The sequence below is a fragment of the Canis aureus genome, chromosome 26, assembly GCF_053574225.1.
Source record: "Canis aureus isolate CA01 chromosome 26, VMU_Caureus_v.1.0, whole genome shotgun sequence".
Lineage (NCBI taxonomy): Eukaryota > Metazoa > Chordata > Mammalia > Carnivora > Canidae > Canis > Canis aureus.
The window spans coordinates 38,032,602-38,049,789 of NC_135636.1; the positions used below are offsets into that span (position 1 = coordinate 38,032,602).

General features: G+C 42.0%; 2 protein-coding genes across 5 annotated transcripts in view; one reads left to right on the forward strand and one right to left on the reverse strand.

The window, feature by feature from the left end:
* WFDC5 (WAP four-disulfide core domain 5) overlaps window positions 1–6,147 on the reverse strand; it is a 33,140-nt gene extending 26,993 nt beyond the window's left edge. Inside the window, exon 1 of one of the 4 annotated variants that reach the window (XM_077873319.1) lies at window positions 5,893–6,147. The gene's annotated coding sequence lies outside the window, so the exon portion shown is untranslated. Of the gene's footprint in view, window positions 1–5,813 lie in introns of all 4 variants that reach the window. The other 3 variants (XM_077873317.1, XM_077873321.1, XM_077873318.1) reach the window with 3 other exon arrangements.
* On the forward strand, window positions 3,444–6,765 carry LOC144298412 (uncharacterized). The gene is made up of 5 exons (XM_077873322.1): window positions 3,444–3,626; window positions 4,979–4,993; window positions 5,833–5,991; window positions 6,310–6,353; window positions 6,579–6,765. The coding sequence occupies exons 1-5, from the start codon at window positions 3,528–3,530 to the stop codon at window positions 6,580–6,582; spliced, it is 321 nt and encodes a 106-aa protein (XP_077729448.1). The 5' UTR covers window positions 3,444–3,527; the 3' UTR covers window positions 6,583–6,765.
* Window positions 6,766–17,188: the final 10,423 nt, after the last annotated feature.

Below are 17,188 nucleotides of genomic sequence, written 5' to 3' on the forward strand. Positions count from 1 at the left end.
GGTCAAGTTTTATTTATTTTCATAGGTGAATTATCCATTTTTCTGCTTTTGAAAGTACTGACTCTTTCATTTTTATCAATATATTCCTTTTTAATTTTGAAATACTTTTCCCCCCAAATTTCATTGAACCCTATTCTAATATGAGTATCATTATCTTATGTTATTTTTTGTTTGCAGTTGTCTGGTTTGTTTTGCAAATCTTCAGTCCCTCTGTTTTATCTGTATCTTCTGCACACAGGATTAGACAGAGGTTTTGTTCTTTGGCCCATAAATAGGATTAATGCTATCAGATCTTTTCTTCTACTAGTCAGCTTGGAATAGAGTGGTTTCTGGCATTTCTTGAAGGAATAGTGGGAAGGAGTGCATAGGTAATTAGGGCACAGTAGGTACTGTAGGCAGTTATAGTTCAGGAACATTTCTACCTTATCTGCTCAGGTCTCTGCCCCAGGAAAATATTGCCCCTCAGCTCTTGATACTACTACCCTTGGGGCACACACATAACCTTGGTAGGAGCTCGGAATGGCTAAGTGGAACCGTGTAGCTCACATGCCTTATGTCTGACAACTTAGAAATTTTTATTCTATGTTCCTCACATAAAAACTCAGTTGGTCTTTCCCTTTTTCTCTTACACATGGCATTTCTTACAGGGAGATTAGGATTTTAGTATAGAATGATTGGAAATATGTTTTCAAGCCATCCTTCCTCCAGAACCACCTTCCATGTGTTCTGAATGCATACAAGGTCACTCTTGGGATGCTTCACTGGTCCTGTGGTCTGCCCACAAGCCAATTTTCATGGGTCAAAGTAAAGGAATGCACTTAGACTATTAAAGATCTTCTCACATTTGCAGAAAACTGTACTTCTCTAGATAAGTTGGGAATATTCTCTTTGTATCCTCTCTCAATATATTAATGAATTCATTGGTGGTGGCAAATATTCCTCACAGACTATTGGGCTGTAGCTGTTTACTATTTATGTAGGAAATCTTTTGTTAGAAAATTAATTTTGGGGGCACCTGGGTGGTTCAGTCAGTTAAGCGTCTGCCTTCAGCTCAGGCCATGATCTCAGGATCCTGGGATCAAGCCCTGCATCGGGGTCCCTGCTCAGTGGGGAATCTGCTTCTCTATCTCCCTCTGCCCCACTCCCTACTCATGCTCTCTGTCTCTCTGTCTCTCTCTCTCTCTAATAAACAAATAAAATCTTTTAAAAAATTAATTTTGTCGTTTGGTTTAAAAAAAAGGGGAAAGACTGAAAAGAATCCAATAAGAAAACCAACACTCTTACTTTTTTATCCAACACTCATTCCCATCACCACTAAAACATGTTAAGTTTCTCCCAAACTTTGCAAATCTCTGGAGCTCACCTTATCTACAGGTATGGTCCAGACCCCCACTCCATTGCAAATTCAGACTTCTTGAAAATGCTACTTCTATTCTCTATCTTCCAACTGACAACTCAACATAGCAACAGTATTAATCTTCTGTAATTAAAGTTACTAGCAGCCACCGAAGACAGTAAAAACTTTGGGTACATATCAGTCTTTGTCCTGATGACCCTCACAGCCAGTTTTGTAATTGGCACATACTGTTTGCTTCTTGAAACCTTCTTTATTTGGCTTCCATAAAGTTGCACTGTCTTCAATGTCTTTTTTACATATTCTGCTGATGTGGATATTATCATAGGATTTCCCCTTTATTTATTAGTAAGGAGTATTCCACTGGCTGACTTTTGAATGTTAAATCAACCACAACCTCATGATAATGGCTGACTTGGCATTTTGTGAAGCGGACTTATCTTCTTCCCTATGACTATTCCTTCTCAGGTAAAATAGAATGTTATCTCAAGCCCATTTTGAAACAAGGAGAAGTACAGGCTTATACTTGTGATGGAGTATTTAAATGATGGCATCATGGAAGGATTAGTTTTGTAACCTGAAGTAAGTTCTCTTCTCTGGACTGAATTTTTTCTATAAATACAGAAGGCTTAGCCTGATGACCTATGAGTATTGATAAAGATTTGCTGGAGCTTATAGGGGAAGACAAAGGCCTCTGACATCATGTCCATGCACAAAGTCCCTGGGAACTCTGACAATGTCTCCTATTGAGCAGGACTGAGGAAGGTAGCATTTATTGATAAGCTAAGAAAGGGCAATGCCTTTTGTGACTTCAGCTAACCCCTGGCACATACAATCAAGGAAGGCATACATGAGAAACCCAATTCAGCTCTCAGCCAAGGCTTTTCTGGCAAAACGAAGTATACTATTTTTCCTTTCTCTGCTCATTTTTGAGAACCAAGTAGCTATGATGGGACTCAGTGGTAAGTGTAGGAGGTGGGCTTGAGGAAAAGCTAGTCAAGGAGAATGGCTTTTAAGGATATTCTGGGTGCTAGCAGAGAACCTATTCAGGCACATATTCTTTTCCCCGATGGGAATGAATTCTGCTGCTGCAACCCAAGCCACAACCCTCTGGGGGAACATCATGAGTTGGCGGGGAGCAGGTGGGAGGGGTAAGAGATGGAAGGGAACTTTGGAGATTATTGAGGCCAGACATTCTTATTATTAATTACCAGATGGATTATACAGATTTCCAAACAGAACAGGGTCCACACTATTCTGGACAAAAAAGGCAGACAAGAGGTTGGCTCCAAAGGCAGTTATTATACCCCAACTTTAAAGCAGGTATATGTTCAGCCCAGGGTGTGATCCTGGAGACCTGGGATCGAGTCCCACGTCAGGCTCCCTGCATGGAGCCTGCTTCTCCCTCTGCCTGTGTCTCTGCCTCTCTCTCTCTGTCTCTCATGAATAAATAAATAAAATCTTTAAAAAAATAAAATAAAATAAAGCAAGTATATGGCAATGATCATTATCAGACAAAAAATCCTAATCAAGAACAAGGGCATAGTCTAAGGGCAGTGACATGCCAGACTAATATCAAGGTAGAGAATCACTCAATCATATACCACAAGGCAAACACCAAGACAGATCCCAAGGTAGTGACTGTATCCAACCCAACAGCAAGTACATGACAATCATAATAAGTCATACAATCTTAATCAAGTTGAAGGATGGGGCCAATATATAAATCACATGTACACAGCACTTAGGCATATACACAATCCCAGATGTGTTTGTGGCCTTCTAGATTCCCAAGAATTCCCACGAATTCCCATGAACAGGATAGAAAGCTTTAAAACCTCCTAGACATCTCATTCCCCACTTCTTTTTATGTTTTTTGGTCAGCCTTTCACTAGCTCCAATTGGTCTCACTGTCTGAAGATGCCATAATGCCAAACAAATTGACTCAGGGAGAGGATTGACCACAAAGAAAAGCTCTGAGTTGGGTGAAATAAAAAAAGGCTCTTTTTATGAAATTGCCTGGTCAAATCGTGACAATTTCTTGGTGATAGAGTTTTTGAGTAGCATCAAAGGTACTCTGTACTTTGGTGACAGCTATGCTGCCCGTTTTCACACCTCCTGCAATGCGAGCCTGCTGCCCTCAAGGCTACCTCCCAGCCAGGAAGAAAGGGATATGAGTGGGGCATGTCAAATTGCCACAAAGCTCTTTCTTCTTGCTGAGATGCACCTGTTCCTCTTGAATAAACACTTCATGGATTGTTGGAAGCCTTGGGTAAGTTCTAAAGTTCTGAAAAGGTTGATTTTGACAATATTTGTTAGTATTCTAACAGCTTTTATGGAGGAGTAGTCTTTATCATTCTGTAGCAGGGATTTTATAGAGGCTTGCTATCAAAGGAACTCAGTGAACTTCTAATCCTGTACCATTATACTCTTCTATCATTAATAGATACATGATTTTTTACATATTCTGCTGATGTGGAGATTATCATAGGATTTCCCCTTTATTTATTAGTAAGGAGTATTCCACTGGCTGACTTTTGAATGTTAAATCAACCACAAATGATTGAAATAAGTCCCCACTTGTTTATGATGCATCACCATTTTTTTTAAAATTTTTATTTATTTATGATAGTCACAGAGAGAGAGAGAGGCAGAGACACAGGCAGAGGGAGAAGCAGGCTCCATGCACCAGGAGCCCGACGTGGGATTCGATCCCGGGTCTCCAGGATCGCGCCCTGGGCCAAAGGCAGGCACCAAACCGCTACGCCACCCAGGGATCCCTGCATCACCATTTTTATATAGGACAAAATTCACTGGCTAATATTTTCCTTAGGGTTTTTGCCTTACATCTATAATAAGATTGACATATAGTTTCCTTTGCATGTCATACCTTTGTCATGTTTTGGTAGCATAAAACTGCAGTGAATATCAAGTTTCTTTAAAAATAGAAAGGTCATGAGTGGGCATGTGGGACTGCAAACAAAAATCCTGAGAATAAAAATGCAGACACTTTTATGTTATTTGCCTGCTAAACCCATTGGAAAGAATCTTTTTTTTTTTTTTTCTAAACGAGGACAAAAACTTCACAGAGGATAGGCCAAGCTAGAGCTAGAAAGGAAGATGCACAGTGGAAAAATGCCAGGAGGTAGCTATGAGATAGCACCGCAAAGAAAGGAATAGGTGTAAAGAGTTGCCGCTCCAGGGACTGAGCCTTTTCAGCAGCTCTGTCTCCCACAGCTGGTGCGGATTCTCCTGTGAGCATCCAGACACCTGTTTCTTCCCATTGCTTAAGATGGGTATGTTCTTTGCCACCAAGCAAGCAGAAACAACACACACGTTTATGGGAGGGCAGGGAGAGCTAGCAGGGTCTTCAGGCCTGGACTTCAGGTTCCAAAGGGACCTCCATTTAGATCGTATCAGCAAATGAAGTTTATACAAAGTCATGGAGGCATAAAGACAGGAGTTAAGGCACAAAACATCGTACGACTTCCAGCTCTGCCTCTGGTGCCTGACGCCAGAGGTCTAGATGGTCTTGATGGTCTTGATGGTCTCTGTAGGTCTAGATAGCATCTTGCTAACAGCTCATTTTCTTGCCTTGTCTTTGTGTCTGTGTGCGTTTCACAGGTTCATCTTTTCAAAGTAAGCTCTTCAAATGTACCCATTTCTGAAGTTTGCTGGGAGGTGGTGGGCTTTATTTATTTATATTTTTTAAAGATTTTATTTATTTTTTTTGGGGGGGGGGGGGAGAGAGTGTGCACAGGAGCAGGGGGAGGAGGGGCAGAGGGAGAAGCAGATGCCCCCTGAGCAGGAGACTCTACGTGGGGTTGGATCCCAGGACCCGGTGATCATGACCTGGACCCGGTGATCGTGACCTGAGCCCAAGGCAGGGGCTCCAGTGGGCTGGGCTTTAAATTGTTCCGGACACTTAGCGGAGTTTATCTGACCTAAGGAATCGCCCTGGGAAAATCGGTTCTCTCTTATAAGGCTTCAAAATCCTCTCCTTAAAGCAAGAAGTATTAAGGGCCAGGCCAGCCCCGACCCTCCTATGCGCCCGGGGGACTGCAAGGCCTCTCCTGGAGCGGGGCTGGGGGCGGGAAGGAAGCCCCCGCCTTTTCCAGGTGGGAGGGAGGCACCGGGGACCTCGGACCCCGGGGGGTCACAGCGCCCCCTGCCGGCGGGCCCCCGCCAGAGGCGATATAGGCCAAGAATCCCCGCGCACCTTGCGCACAGGCTCGGCGCGATGAAGCTGCTCCCGCCGGCGGCGCTGCCCGCGGTCCTCCTCCTCCTCCTCCTCCTCGGCCTCCCCTCGGCGCAGCCCTGGGGCCGGGGGCGGCGGAAGGGTGCGTGTCCCCGGGCGCAGGGGGCCCGCGGGCGGCGGGGGGGGGGCTCCCTTCGGAGCGGTCCCGGGGACCTGCTGGCGCCGGTGCCCGGCCACGACGCCCCGGCGCCCCCAACTCACCCTGTGGCCTCTTCCTCAGCTGTGCAGAAGCCTGGATATTGCCCGGAGTTTTTACACGAGTGCCCTTTCGTCCTCTTACCTCTGTGCTATCGTGACAGAGGTTGCAAGGCGGACCGCAAGTGTTGCTTCTACAACTGCAGGCGGCAGTGTCTGGAGCCCTGGCTCAGCCTGGACTGAGGTGAGAGCCCCCCACTCCCCCAACAGCCGCCCTCGGGCTGCGCCGGGAATGTTCCCGAAGAACAAGGTGTCCTGGCACTGACGCTGCTCTTAGGAGTCTTTGCGATCAGAGCTCTTCCCAGCTGGGGTGGGCCTTGAGATTGGGCTTGCTGCCCAGGTCGGCCTGCCCAGGGCCCCTTCCTCCAAAGGGCACACAAGTCCACTTCGTGTGACGGGCACCGGAACGATGGGGCCGTTCGGACAAGATGATCCACAAGATTATCCCTCGACTGTTACTGAATTTTTATTGTGTTCAACTGCCATTGTTTTTTTCTTACAGTTTATGATAATGAATCACTTTCATCTCCACATTTCAACTTCCAGGTAAGGGGATTGGAAGATCCTAATTCCTTAGGATGGCTCTTAGAATTCCCTGTCCCCTGTTCCTGACTCCTGGGCAGCACATCTGGGCGCTCCTGAGATGAGGGTACCCAGCAGGATGCAGACCAGGGTGGTCTTGGGATCCAGTGAACATCCTCCTGCCCTCTGCACCCCTCCACCCCCACCCCTTTGCACCTTCTCACATCTGAGTCCCTCCTCTCTCCCCAGGTAGAAACCCCTTCCTAACCAGACCTGAGAAGACCCATCCGACAGGCTCAGACTTGGATAACTGATCCCCAGTTCTTCCTCCAGGCTCTCCTCACTCACCAAACGTCCTTTTATGGAGAGTTAAATGCTTATTAACATGAAAGAATGCAAAGAAATAAAGTGTGACTTATTTAAATCTACATGAAAATCTAAGACTGTTGGATATCCACCCACCACCCTGCCCTTTCTCTGTCTTCTGCCTTTTGGGGGGGATCCTTTAGAGTTTGTAAGAAGGGAGCAGGCTACCCTTTTATATTTAATTTTGGCTGGTTCTTGACTTCTCGTTTTCTGCTGTTTCTCACTCTCAATGTCTCCTGACCCTCAGATTTTCTGTTGGTCAGGTTCCAGGGGCATGTTTTTGAGTCATATCTTCTGTGTGTGGATCCTGTGAACAGTAGCTCCATTACCTGGAGATGGAGGAGGAAGCTTTTCTGCTACATCGTCTGTGGTACTGCTGTGGCCGCCTTAACACTTGGAGTAGGATGGTCTAGGGCCAGGTCCGGAATTTAGGGCTGGAAGTGGAGCAGGCCATGCCTTAGTTCTAAGTTATGACATTAGGGTCTAAAATTTAGGACCATCATCAATCAGGAAAAGGAAAAGCTCTGACCCAGGTTAGCTACCTTAGGTGAGTCTTAGTTTGGGGGTTGAGCCCCTAGTCTACCTAATAATGAAATGTTATTTAGCCTGGCATCTTCTCACCTCTTGCTATGTGATTCAGTCTCAATTAGGGGTCACACAAGGGTTTCAGGTCTGGGAGAGTGATCTTTAAAAAATTTATTTTTCTTTGACACGTACACCTGAAACAAATTTTTGTAAAGGCACTATTGCCTAGAAGGTTTTCAGTTGACATTTTGTCATTGTTTATATGACCGCAAGTGCTAAAATTTTAGGTATGTGATGAAAATTGTCATTTAAATATGGGACCTCACTCTAATTTTTAAAGTGTCTAAGGGAATTTAATTACTATCTTCATTCAGTAGTCATATGTATCAGAGAAAAAACTTGTTCTTTCTTTTCTGACACTCTTGTGTCTCCTGCTTTTTTTCCCTTCACTGCCTGAATAATTCAAGCCCCAACAAATAGATGGGCATGTTCTTTGAAGCCTCTGAAAAGCAGGTGTCAAGATGAGATTAGATCATAAAGAGTCTATTGGGGGAAATGCCAGGGAGGGGTCGCTGGGAGATGAGGAGAGCCATCAGGCCATGAGGTAGGCTGCCTGCCTCGCAGGAGTAGGGCAGGGTGGAGGAAGTTCCAGAAGACAGGGCAATATAGAAGGTCAGCCATACTCACACAGAGCGCCTGAATGAGTGTCACCTGCCACCCGAGTCCTGTGTCTCTCTGAATAATAGGTCAGAAATGGCTGGGCTCCTGGCTAGCTTGGGGGTGACCTCTTCTTTTTTTCCTAAGTCAGGAGTTCAATCAAGTCCTTCCATTGGGCACAGCAAGAAAGGGAATTGAGGCAAACACTGAGGGCTCCATCTGGGAGCCTGTCCAAACTACGTGAAATCATCCCTTGACTAAACAGCTCTGTCTGCCATATTCCGTCCATCTGTCTGTGAACCCACTGCTCACCCTCATGCTCTACATCTCCTTGTGCTCTTATTCCTCACCTCGTTCCCTTTTGATGGCTATCTGCATTTCTTTTAGGTCCTGGCTCATTTTAATCTTTATTACTGTATCTTACTATCTTCCTCTCTCTCTCTCTGTCTCCCTACCCTTTGTCTCTAACTCTCAGTTTTCATCATAAGGTTTCCAGATGTTTGTCTTTATTTTCTCCCTCTCTCTTTCCACCATTCCTTGTTCTGTGTGTCTGTCTTTCCCGGGGGCCAGGGACACCCGAATGTGAGCCCTATGCATAGTTCCCTTCTGAGCCAGTGACTCTCATTGCCTAGCTATGAGGCTGTCTCTGGCACTGTCCCCTGGCTCTTGTCTGGGTCATGACTGCCCCCCATCCCTGCCACCTTCCTTTTGGCTTCTGGGGACTCGTCTCACTTCCTGAGAAGATGGGCTCTTGTGCACTTGTCAGACGCACGCCTTCCTTGTCCATGTTGTCTCTCTTCACAGAAAGAGAAAGCTAGAGCCTGCACCTCTATAACACCCTGACTGGTGCCAGGTCTGTCAGCCCTCGGGTTTGTGCTAGGGTGACCAGCCATGCTCAGAGAAGCAGCAATGCTGGCCTACTGCTTATTATATAAGGTACAGAAATCCTACAAATGTTCCAAACCTGAGTAAGAAGGTTCTGTCTACAAGGAAGGGGCCAAAGGCTGAGACTGAGGACAGAGAGTCTTGGGGTGCTACAGGACTCCTTCTGAAGCTGGCTGGGGACAAAACCTGGCTCTGCCTCTGCTGCTGCCAACTTAGTAAATCTTCTTGATGGCTTGTGGACTGAGGGTCACCTACCATTCAGTCCCTCAGGGGGCCCACTGGATTAAAGGCATCAGGCCTTCCTTTATGAGACTTTTCAGCCTCAGTTTGGATCCTGGGGGCAGGGGAGAGGGACTGGCTTCTAGGGAGAAGGGTGAGGCGAGGCTGGTCCCTGACAGCAGGAGAGTCTTGAGTTCTGGACCTGCTCTGTTCAGTTCAGGTGAAGCCTGGGAAGTCTTCAGTGGTGAAACGCACTTGTAGGATGCCCAACCCTCCAAACTTATGCAAAAATGGTGCTCTGGGTTGGCACAGCCTAAAGTAGTACAAGGGCAAAAGCAGAAAGTGGTATATTGTCCCTGTGGAAGGTAAGATGAACTAGGTAGGCTCAGATGCAGGACCCACTGGACATCACCCTCCCCCAGTGTGGCCTAAATCCACTGGCACTCTGCAGGGTGGGGGTGGGGGGCCTGCCTCACATACAACGGCTGGCAGCACCTCTGCCTTTCAACACCACCTTTTGCTGTCCTCCAGGCACAGGACCTAGCGCATCTCCTGCCCCAGTGCTTCTCTGCCTGAATCTCTCTGACCTGGGCCATGGGAGGAAGAAGCTGGGCAAAGACCTAGGTTTAAATGTCAGCTTTGCCTCTGACTTGCTATTGCCTCAGGCAAGTGGCCTACCTCTCTGAGACTCAGTGACAATTGGTTTCTTCACTATTAAAATGGACAAAACCATGTCCTTCAAGGTAACAGTGGTGCAGGGAATTTGTATGCTATAAAGCACTTATACATGGAGGGCTGTTGGTATGGTTATTCCCCAGGTTGAATGGATTCTAGTTTGATACCAAAGGACAAACCCAATAGGACCACCAGAATATAAATAGCAACTTGGATTAGTCCAATGGCCAGATTTTACAGATGGGAAAACTAAGGCCCTGATGCAGTGAAAAGCCAGGATTTGAACTCAGTGTCCTGACCTCATGAACAGTGCTCATTTAACTATGCCACCATCATTCTCTATCTCTGCCTGACCTAAGGCAATTCTGGGGACTGGTGGCTAGGGGTGCCTATGGACTTGGATGTCACCTGGCTAGTTCTATCACTATAGCTCTGACCTGCTTTTCTCTCTACAGACTAATCTCTGGTGTAAGTGTTCTCTGAATTTTCTTTCCCCACTAAGCCCAAGAACTTCCAAAGCTCCTTGATGAAGACATGGTTTTATCACCAGTACCTTCTCTGGGTTCAGATTTGGCCTGATTCATCTGAGTATCCTTAGCAGCCAAGACAGGACTTGCATACAGTAGACACTCTGGAAATGCCTATTGGTTAGAAAATGAATAAGTAAATGTGTTTCTTCTTCATATCCAGTTTCATTGATCTAGTGGTTGGGTGGAGGAAGTGAGTGGCAAGTGCCACTTGTGCGGCACATGTGGCACTTGTGCGGCCTCCCTGCAAAAGCATGGGGAGTGTAAAGGATAAGGAGCAGATACCTTAGAAATAAATTTGACCAGGAAGGGAAAGATCTGTACACTGCAAACTATAAGACACTGATGGAAGAGATTGAGAAAGACACAAACAGAAGGATATCTTGTGTTCATGAGTTGGAAGAGTTAATATTGTTAAAATGTTAAAATAGTGTTAATATAGTTAATATAGTTAAAATAAAATACTCTCTGAGGCCATCTACAGATTCAGAACAATGTGTATCAAAATTCCAATGGTATTTTTCACAGAGATGGAAAAAACAATCCTAAGATTCCTATGGAAGCACAAAAGACCCTGAAGAATCAAAACAATCTTGAGAAAGTACAAAGCTAGGGGTATCACCCCTCCTGATTTCAGACTATTCTGTAAGGCCACGGGGATAAAAACAGCATATTGCTGGGGTGCCTGACTGGCTCAGTCAGTGTAATAAGCGACTCTTGATCTCAGGGTCATGAGTTTGAGCCTCACACTGAGCATAGAAAAAAACCAACATATTACTGGCATGAAGGTGGACACATGAACCAATGGAATGACAGCCCAGAAATGGATGGTTGCATATATGGTTGACTAATGTTTAACAGGGCAACTGAGAATACTCAATGGGGAGAGGATAATCTTTTCAATAAATGATGTTAGGAAAACTGGATATCCAGATGCAAAAAGAATGAAATTGAACCCCTATCTGCACCACTCAAAACTTATCTTGAAATGGACCTTAAACATAGGACCTGAAACCATAAAACTACTAGAACAAAATATAGGGAAAAACCTTCAGTCAGTCTTGGCCATGATTTTTTGGATACAACGCCAACAGCATGAAAGCAAAAATCAGCTATTGGGACTACATCAAACTAAAACACTTCTGCACAGCAGAATCAACAGTCAACAAAATGAAAAAGTAACCTACAGGATGGGAGGAAATCTTTGTAAACCATATATCTGATAAAGTGGTTGACATCCAAAATATATAAAGAATTCCTGTAACTCAGTAGCAAAATCATCATCATCATCATCATCATCATCATCATCATTATCATCATTTGGGGGCACCTGGGTAGCTCAGTGGTTGAGCCTCTGCCTTTGGCTCTGGTCATGATCCCGGGGTCCTGGGATCGAGTCCTGCATCAGGCTCCCTACAGGAAGCCTGCTTTTCCCTCTGCCTATGTCTCTGCCTCTCTCTGTGTGTCTCTCATGAATAAATAAATTAAATCTTAAAATAATAATAATCTGGACAACTTGAATAGACATTTTTCCAAAGAAGACATAGAAATGGCTAACAGGTACCTGAAAAGGTACTCAACGTCACTAACCACCATGGAAATGCAAATCAAAGACACAATGAGATACCTACCACCTCATGCCTGATAGAGTGGCTATCATCAAAACCAGAAAACAAACGAGAGATAACAAATGCTGGCAAGATGTAGAGCAAAGGGAGCCCTTGTGCTCTGTTGGTGGGAATGTAAATTGATACAGCCGCTATGGAACACAGTATAAGGAATCCTGAAAGAACTAAAAATAGAACTACCACATGATCCAGCAATCTCACTTCTGGGTATATATCCAAAGGGGATTGAACCACTATCTCAAAAAGATATCTGCCTTCCCATGTTCACTGCAGCATTATTCACTGTAGCCAAGGCATGGAAACCACTTGAGTGTCCATTGAGAGATGAACAGATGAAGAAAACGTGGTACACATGTACAATGGAATATCACTCAGCCATTAAAAAAAGAGAAGGAAATCTTGCCATTTGTGATAACATGGATGGCCCTTGAGGGCATTAAGCTAAGTGGAATAAATCAGATGAAGACAAATACTGTCCAATCTCACTCATGTATGGAATCTGGAAACATCAAATTCATAGAAACAGAGATTAGAATGGTTGTTGCCAAGACAGAGGGGTGGTGGAAATGGGAGATAGCCAAAGAGTACAAACTTTCAGTCATAAGATAACTAAGTTTGGAAATAAAAGATGAGTTAACTTCTCAGGATCACTATACAGCATGGTGACTATAGTTCACAAAACTGTATCATATACTTGAAAGTTGCTACCAGAGGAGAGTTTTAATGTTCTCACTACAACAATGCCAACAAAAATGGTAATTATTTGAGATAAAGGATGTGTTAACAAACCCTATTGTGGGAAACATTTTACAATATATACATGTATTCAATCATCACATTGTACACCTTAACTTACACAAGGTTATGTGTCAATTACATCTCAATAAAGCTGGGGGTGAACAATCAAAATTTATATAAAAGGCTAATATTTATAGCAGTTTTTTCCCATACTTATGCTCTTTACTCCACTTTCTCCCAACCCTTATAGGTAATAATTCTATTTTTTTATCCTTCTTACATTTTCATTATGTATATACATTCTTCTTTGCATTTGTTTCTTATGTGAAGGATAACTTACTACATACACTGTTTTCACGTAATGATGTAACTGACGATTACTTCATCTCAGCTCATAGTGACCTTCACTTGATTTTTTAAAATGATGTTATAATATTATATTGTGTGGATATGTCATAAGTTTATTTATGACATTTCCTAGTCTTGCATTAATAAGCAATCATTTGCTATTACAAATGTCATAAATTATGTTAGCATGACTGTTGACATATGTCCTCAGGGTAAATTCCTAGAATGTGAATCCTGACAGGGTAGATACTTAATTTGGTTAAATACTGCTAAATTCCCATCCCCAGAGACAGCACTGTTTTGGATTCCTACCAACTATGTCTGAGAAAGACTCTTTCTTCACAACTGTGCCTATGAAGTTTGTTGTTAAATTTTTAGATTTTTGTCAGTCTGGTAGAAAATGTATCAGAATATAATTTCAATGTGTAGTTTTCTTATATGAGATATTGATATTTACTTTTTCCTTATTTCAGGAGCCATTTTAATTTTTTCCTGTAAATTTTCTATTCCTGTGTTTTACTCACATTCCTATGAGTTTTGTATAGTTTTCTCCTTTATTTTAAAAAGCTCTTTACAGGGAGCCTGGGTGGCTCAGTCATTTGGGCATCTGCCTTTGGCTCAGGTCATGATCCCGGAGTCCTGGAATCAAGCCCCACGTTGGGCTCCCTGCTCAGTAGGGAGCCTGCCCCTTCCTTTCCCTCTGCTGCTCCCTCTTCTGGTGCTCTCTCACTCTCTCTCACAAATAAATAAATAAAATATTTTTAAAAAATAAAAATAAGCTCTTTACATATGAGGGAGATTAGCTGTTTTTCTATGATATTAGCTAACTTTTCCTGTCTCTTGATATTGACTATAATTTCTTTTCTTTTTTGCTATGCATTAAGAAGTTATTATGGCTTTCCTAATATCATTTGTTACAAAGTATGTATTTCTCCAATGACTTGAAATGCCACATTTATCATACATTATATTTCTGTTTGTAGTTGACTCTATTCTTGAACTTTCTACTTTGTTCCTTCAATTTGTCTATTCACATACCAATACCACACTACTTTAACTCTAGAAGCATGATGGTATCTTTTAATGTAAAGCTAGTCCTTTTTGATGCTTTTCTTTTTCAGAGATTTTGTTGCTATTCTTACTTGTTTTCTTTTCATATGAAGTTTAGAATCAACTCTTCTAAGCCTGGGGGAGAAAAAATACCTTACTGGTACTTTTTTTTTTTTTTTTTTAAATGAAGAGCAGCGTCCAATTTATTTTTTTATTTTTTATTTATTTATGATAGGCACACAGTGAGAGAGAGAGAGGCAGAGACACAGGCAGAGGCAGGCTCCATGCACCGGAAGCCCGACGTGGGATTCGATCCCGGGTCTCCAGGATCGGGCCCTGGGCCAAAGGCAGGCGCCAAACCGCTGCGCCACCCAGGGATCCCCTTACTGGTACTTTTATTGCAGTCATGTTAAATTAACATGAAGAAATTTGACATTTTTATTTTGCTGTGATTATTCCATCCAAAGACAAGGGATGTCTTCCAACTTAAGTATACTTTTGAGTATTTCAGAAATGTTCTAAAATCTTGGTAATTTCTTATGGTGCTTATTTCTAGTGTTTAAATTGTTTATTGTACCGTAAACGAAATGTTCCCTCATGTTAAATCTCCTAACTTCTTGTTTACATGTAAGAAGAGCAATGATTTTTTTATTTTAATACAAAATCCTCTCTATGTTAGGTGTAGCATGGAATCTTTCAGCTTTGATAGATACACTATCAGGTCATCTGCAATGATAATTTCAATTATTTATTTCGAATTTTTATGTGTCTAATTTTTAAAAATTTTTTAAATTTTAAAAATTGTACAATACATTGGCTGCTTCTTCCCTTTTTTCAAAAAAATTTGTTTTCTCTTTTTTGGCTGCTTCTTCCAATTTAATATGAAGTAGTAGAGAAGTTAGTGGATATCTTTTTTCTTAACCTTAACGGAAGAGGCTTTGTGTTTCTCCATGAAGAAGGTATTGGTCAATTTTTTAGTTTATCGAATGTGTGTACATTTTTAAAAAGTAATAAATGAGAGTGAGTTTACTTTTTGGAAGATCTTTTCAGCATCCATGAAATGAATCCTATCATTTTTTTCTCCTTAAATATACTTATATATACATTATATTAAGGATTTCCTAATGTTTTGTCATCTTGTATTCCTCAGGGAAAAAACCCTCATTTGGTCATGATGTCTTACTTTTTAAATATGCAATTCTATTCTGTTTACTCATATTTTATTTTGGATTTTTGAATTGGTATTTATTAGTGAAATTGATGTGTGGTTTTCTCCTTTTATGTAACTTTTGCCAGGCATGGGTGTCAATTTTATGCTTACTTTATAAAAAGACCTGGGAAAATTCTTTTTTCTGTACTTTGGAATAGTAGTTTAAGTGACACTGGACTTAATGTGTCATATCTTTGAAGGCTTGAGAGCAGTCTCTGAGGAACCAGAGGGGGGTGTTTTTTTCAATGGTCTCTATTTCTTCTAGGGAAATCTATCTACTTTCACTTTTTATCTCTATTGGAGGAAGATTTGGTAAATGGCACTTTCTTAGGAAATTATTTAACCCAAAATTTTATATCTATTTGCATAATTCTGTGCAAATAAATTTCTTGTGATATTAGAAATTTCCCCTGTTGGAAAGCTATTTCTCCTTCCTATGTCCTATATTGCATATTTGTGCTTTCTTACTTTTATTGATTAGATTAGCAGCCATTTGTTTATTTTTTATGGGTTTTTTTCTGAAGACATTATTTTATTTATTAGTTCAACTCTACTTTTGAGGTTCCTAACTTGTTATTTTCTGCTTTTATCTTTATTAATGTTTTTTACTTGTTTTACTTTAGTTTACCTTTGTGTTTCTTCTGTGCTTTTTTTTTCTTTTTTTTAAAATTTTATTTATTTATGATAGTCACAAAGAGAGAGAGAGAGAGAGGCGGAGACATAGGCAGAGGGAGAAGCAGGCTCCATGCACCAGGAGCCGGACATGGGATTCGATCCAGGGTCTCCAGGATCGCACCCTGGGCCAAAGGCAGGCACTAAACCACTGTGCCACCCAGGGATCCCTCTTCTGTGCTTTTTGAGCTCTGTGTTTATTTACACCCTTTGAATTTTTTTTTTTTTTGCTATTTATATTTAAAACTATGGATTTTTCTCCTGATTACTGCTTAATTCACATCATTTAGAGTCTCTCTCTCTCTTTTAAATATTTTATTTATTCATGAGAGACACAGGCAGAGGGAGAGGCAGGGAGCCTGATGTGGGGCTCGATCCTCAGACCCCAGGAGCATGCCCTGAGCCAAAGACAGAAGCTCAACCACTGAATCACTCAGGTGCCCCCATTTAGTCTTTTTATTTATTTATTTTTTAAGATTTTATTTATTTGTTCATGAGAGACATACAGAGAGAGAGGCAGAGACACAGGCAGAGGGAGAAGCAGGCTCTATGCAGGAAGCCTGACGTAGAACTCGATCCTGGGTCTCCAGGATCACACCCTGGGCTGAAAGCGGCGCTAAACTGCTGAGCCACCCGGGCTGCCCCATTTAGAGTCTTACATGCAACATATCACTATCAGTAATTTTTTAGAAATTCTGTGATTCTAGTTTTTATTTCCTCTTTGACCTGATAGTTGTTTTACAAAGAGTTTCTAAATTTCTGGGAAGAAAGACAGTTTAAAATTTTTTTTTGATCCCTCACCACATTGCATGGCTACTAGAGAATATCGTTTCTGTTGTCTCTTCTCTATGAGAACATATTGGGGATTTCCTTGAGATCTGATATATCATGAATACTTATGAATGTTCCACTGCTTGAGAAACACTATAGTTTCTGTTAATGGTGTCCAAAATTCAACATGTATCCATAAAAGTACTGTATTAATTATTTTGTTTAGTTCTTCTACATTTTCACTGTCTTGGTAAGAAGCATTTTACAGAATTATTGGAGAGTGACAGACTTAGCATGTTTTTCTTTAAGGGGAAGAAAAATGAAATAAGGCAATTCATCTCAGGAAAAAACAAAAACTATAAATGCAATGTAATCATGGCATACAACTCGACTCGGCAGTGACATTAAACTGAGTTGTAATAGTGTTATCCTTGAATATGGATTTTACCAAAATTGTGATATATTTATTTTGGGAGCGTATAGAGATCTTTAGAAGAGTGAAAATCCATAACAGGAAGTGAGCAGATAAGATCTACATCTGAAGAAGTAAAAATTGGCAGGATATGCATACAATTATAAAACACGAAA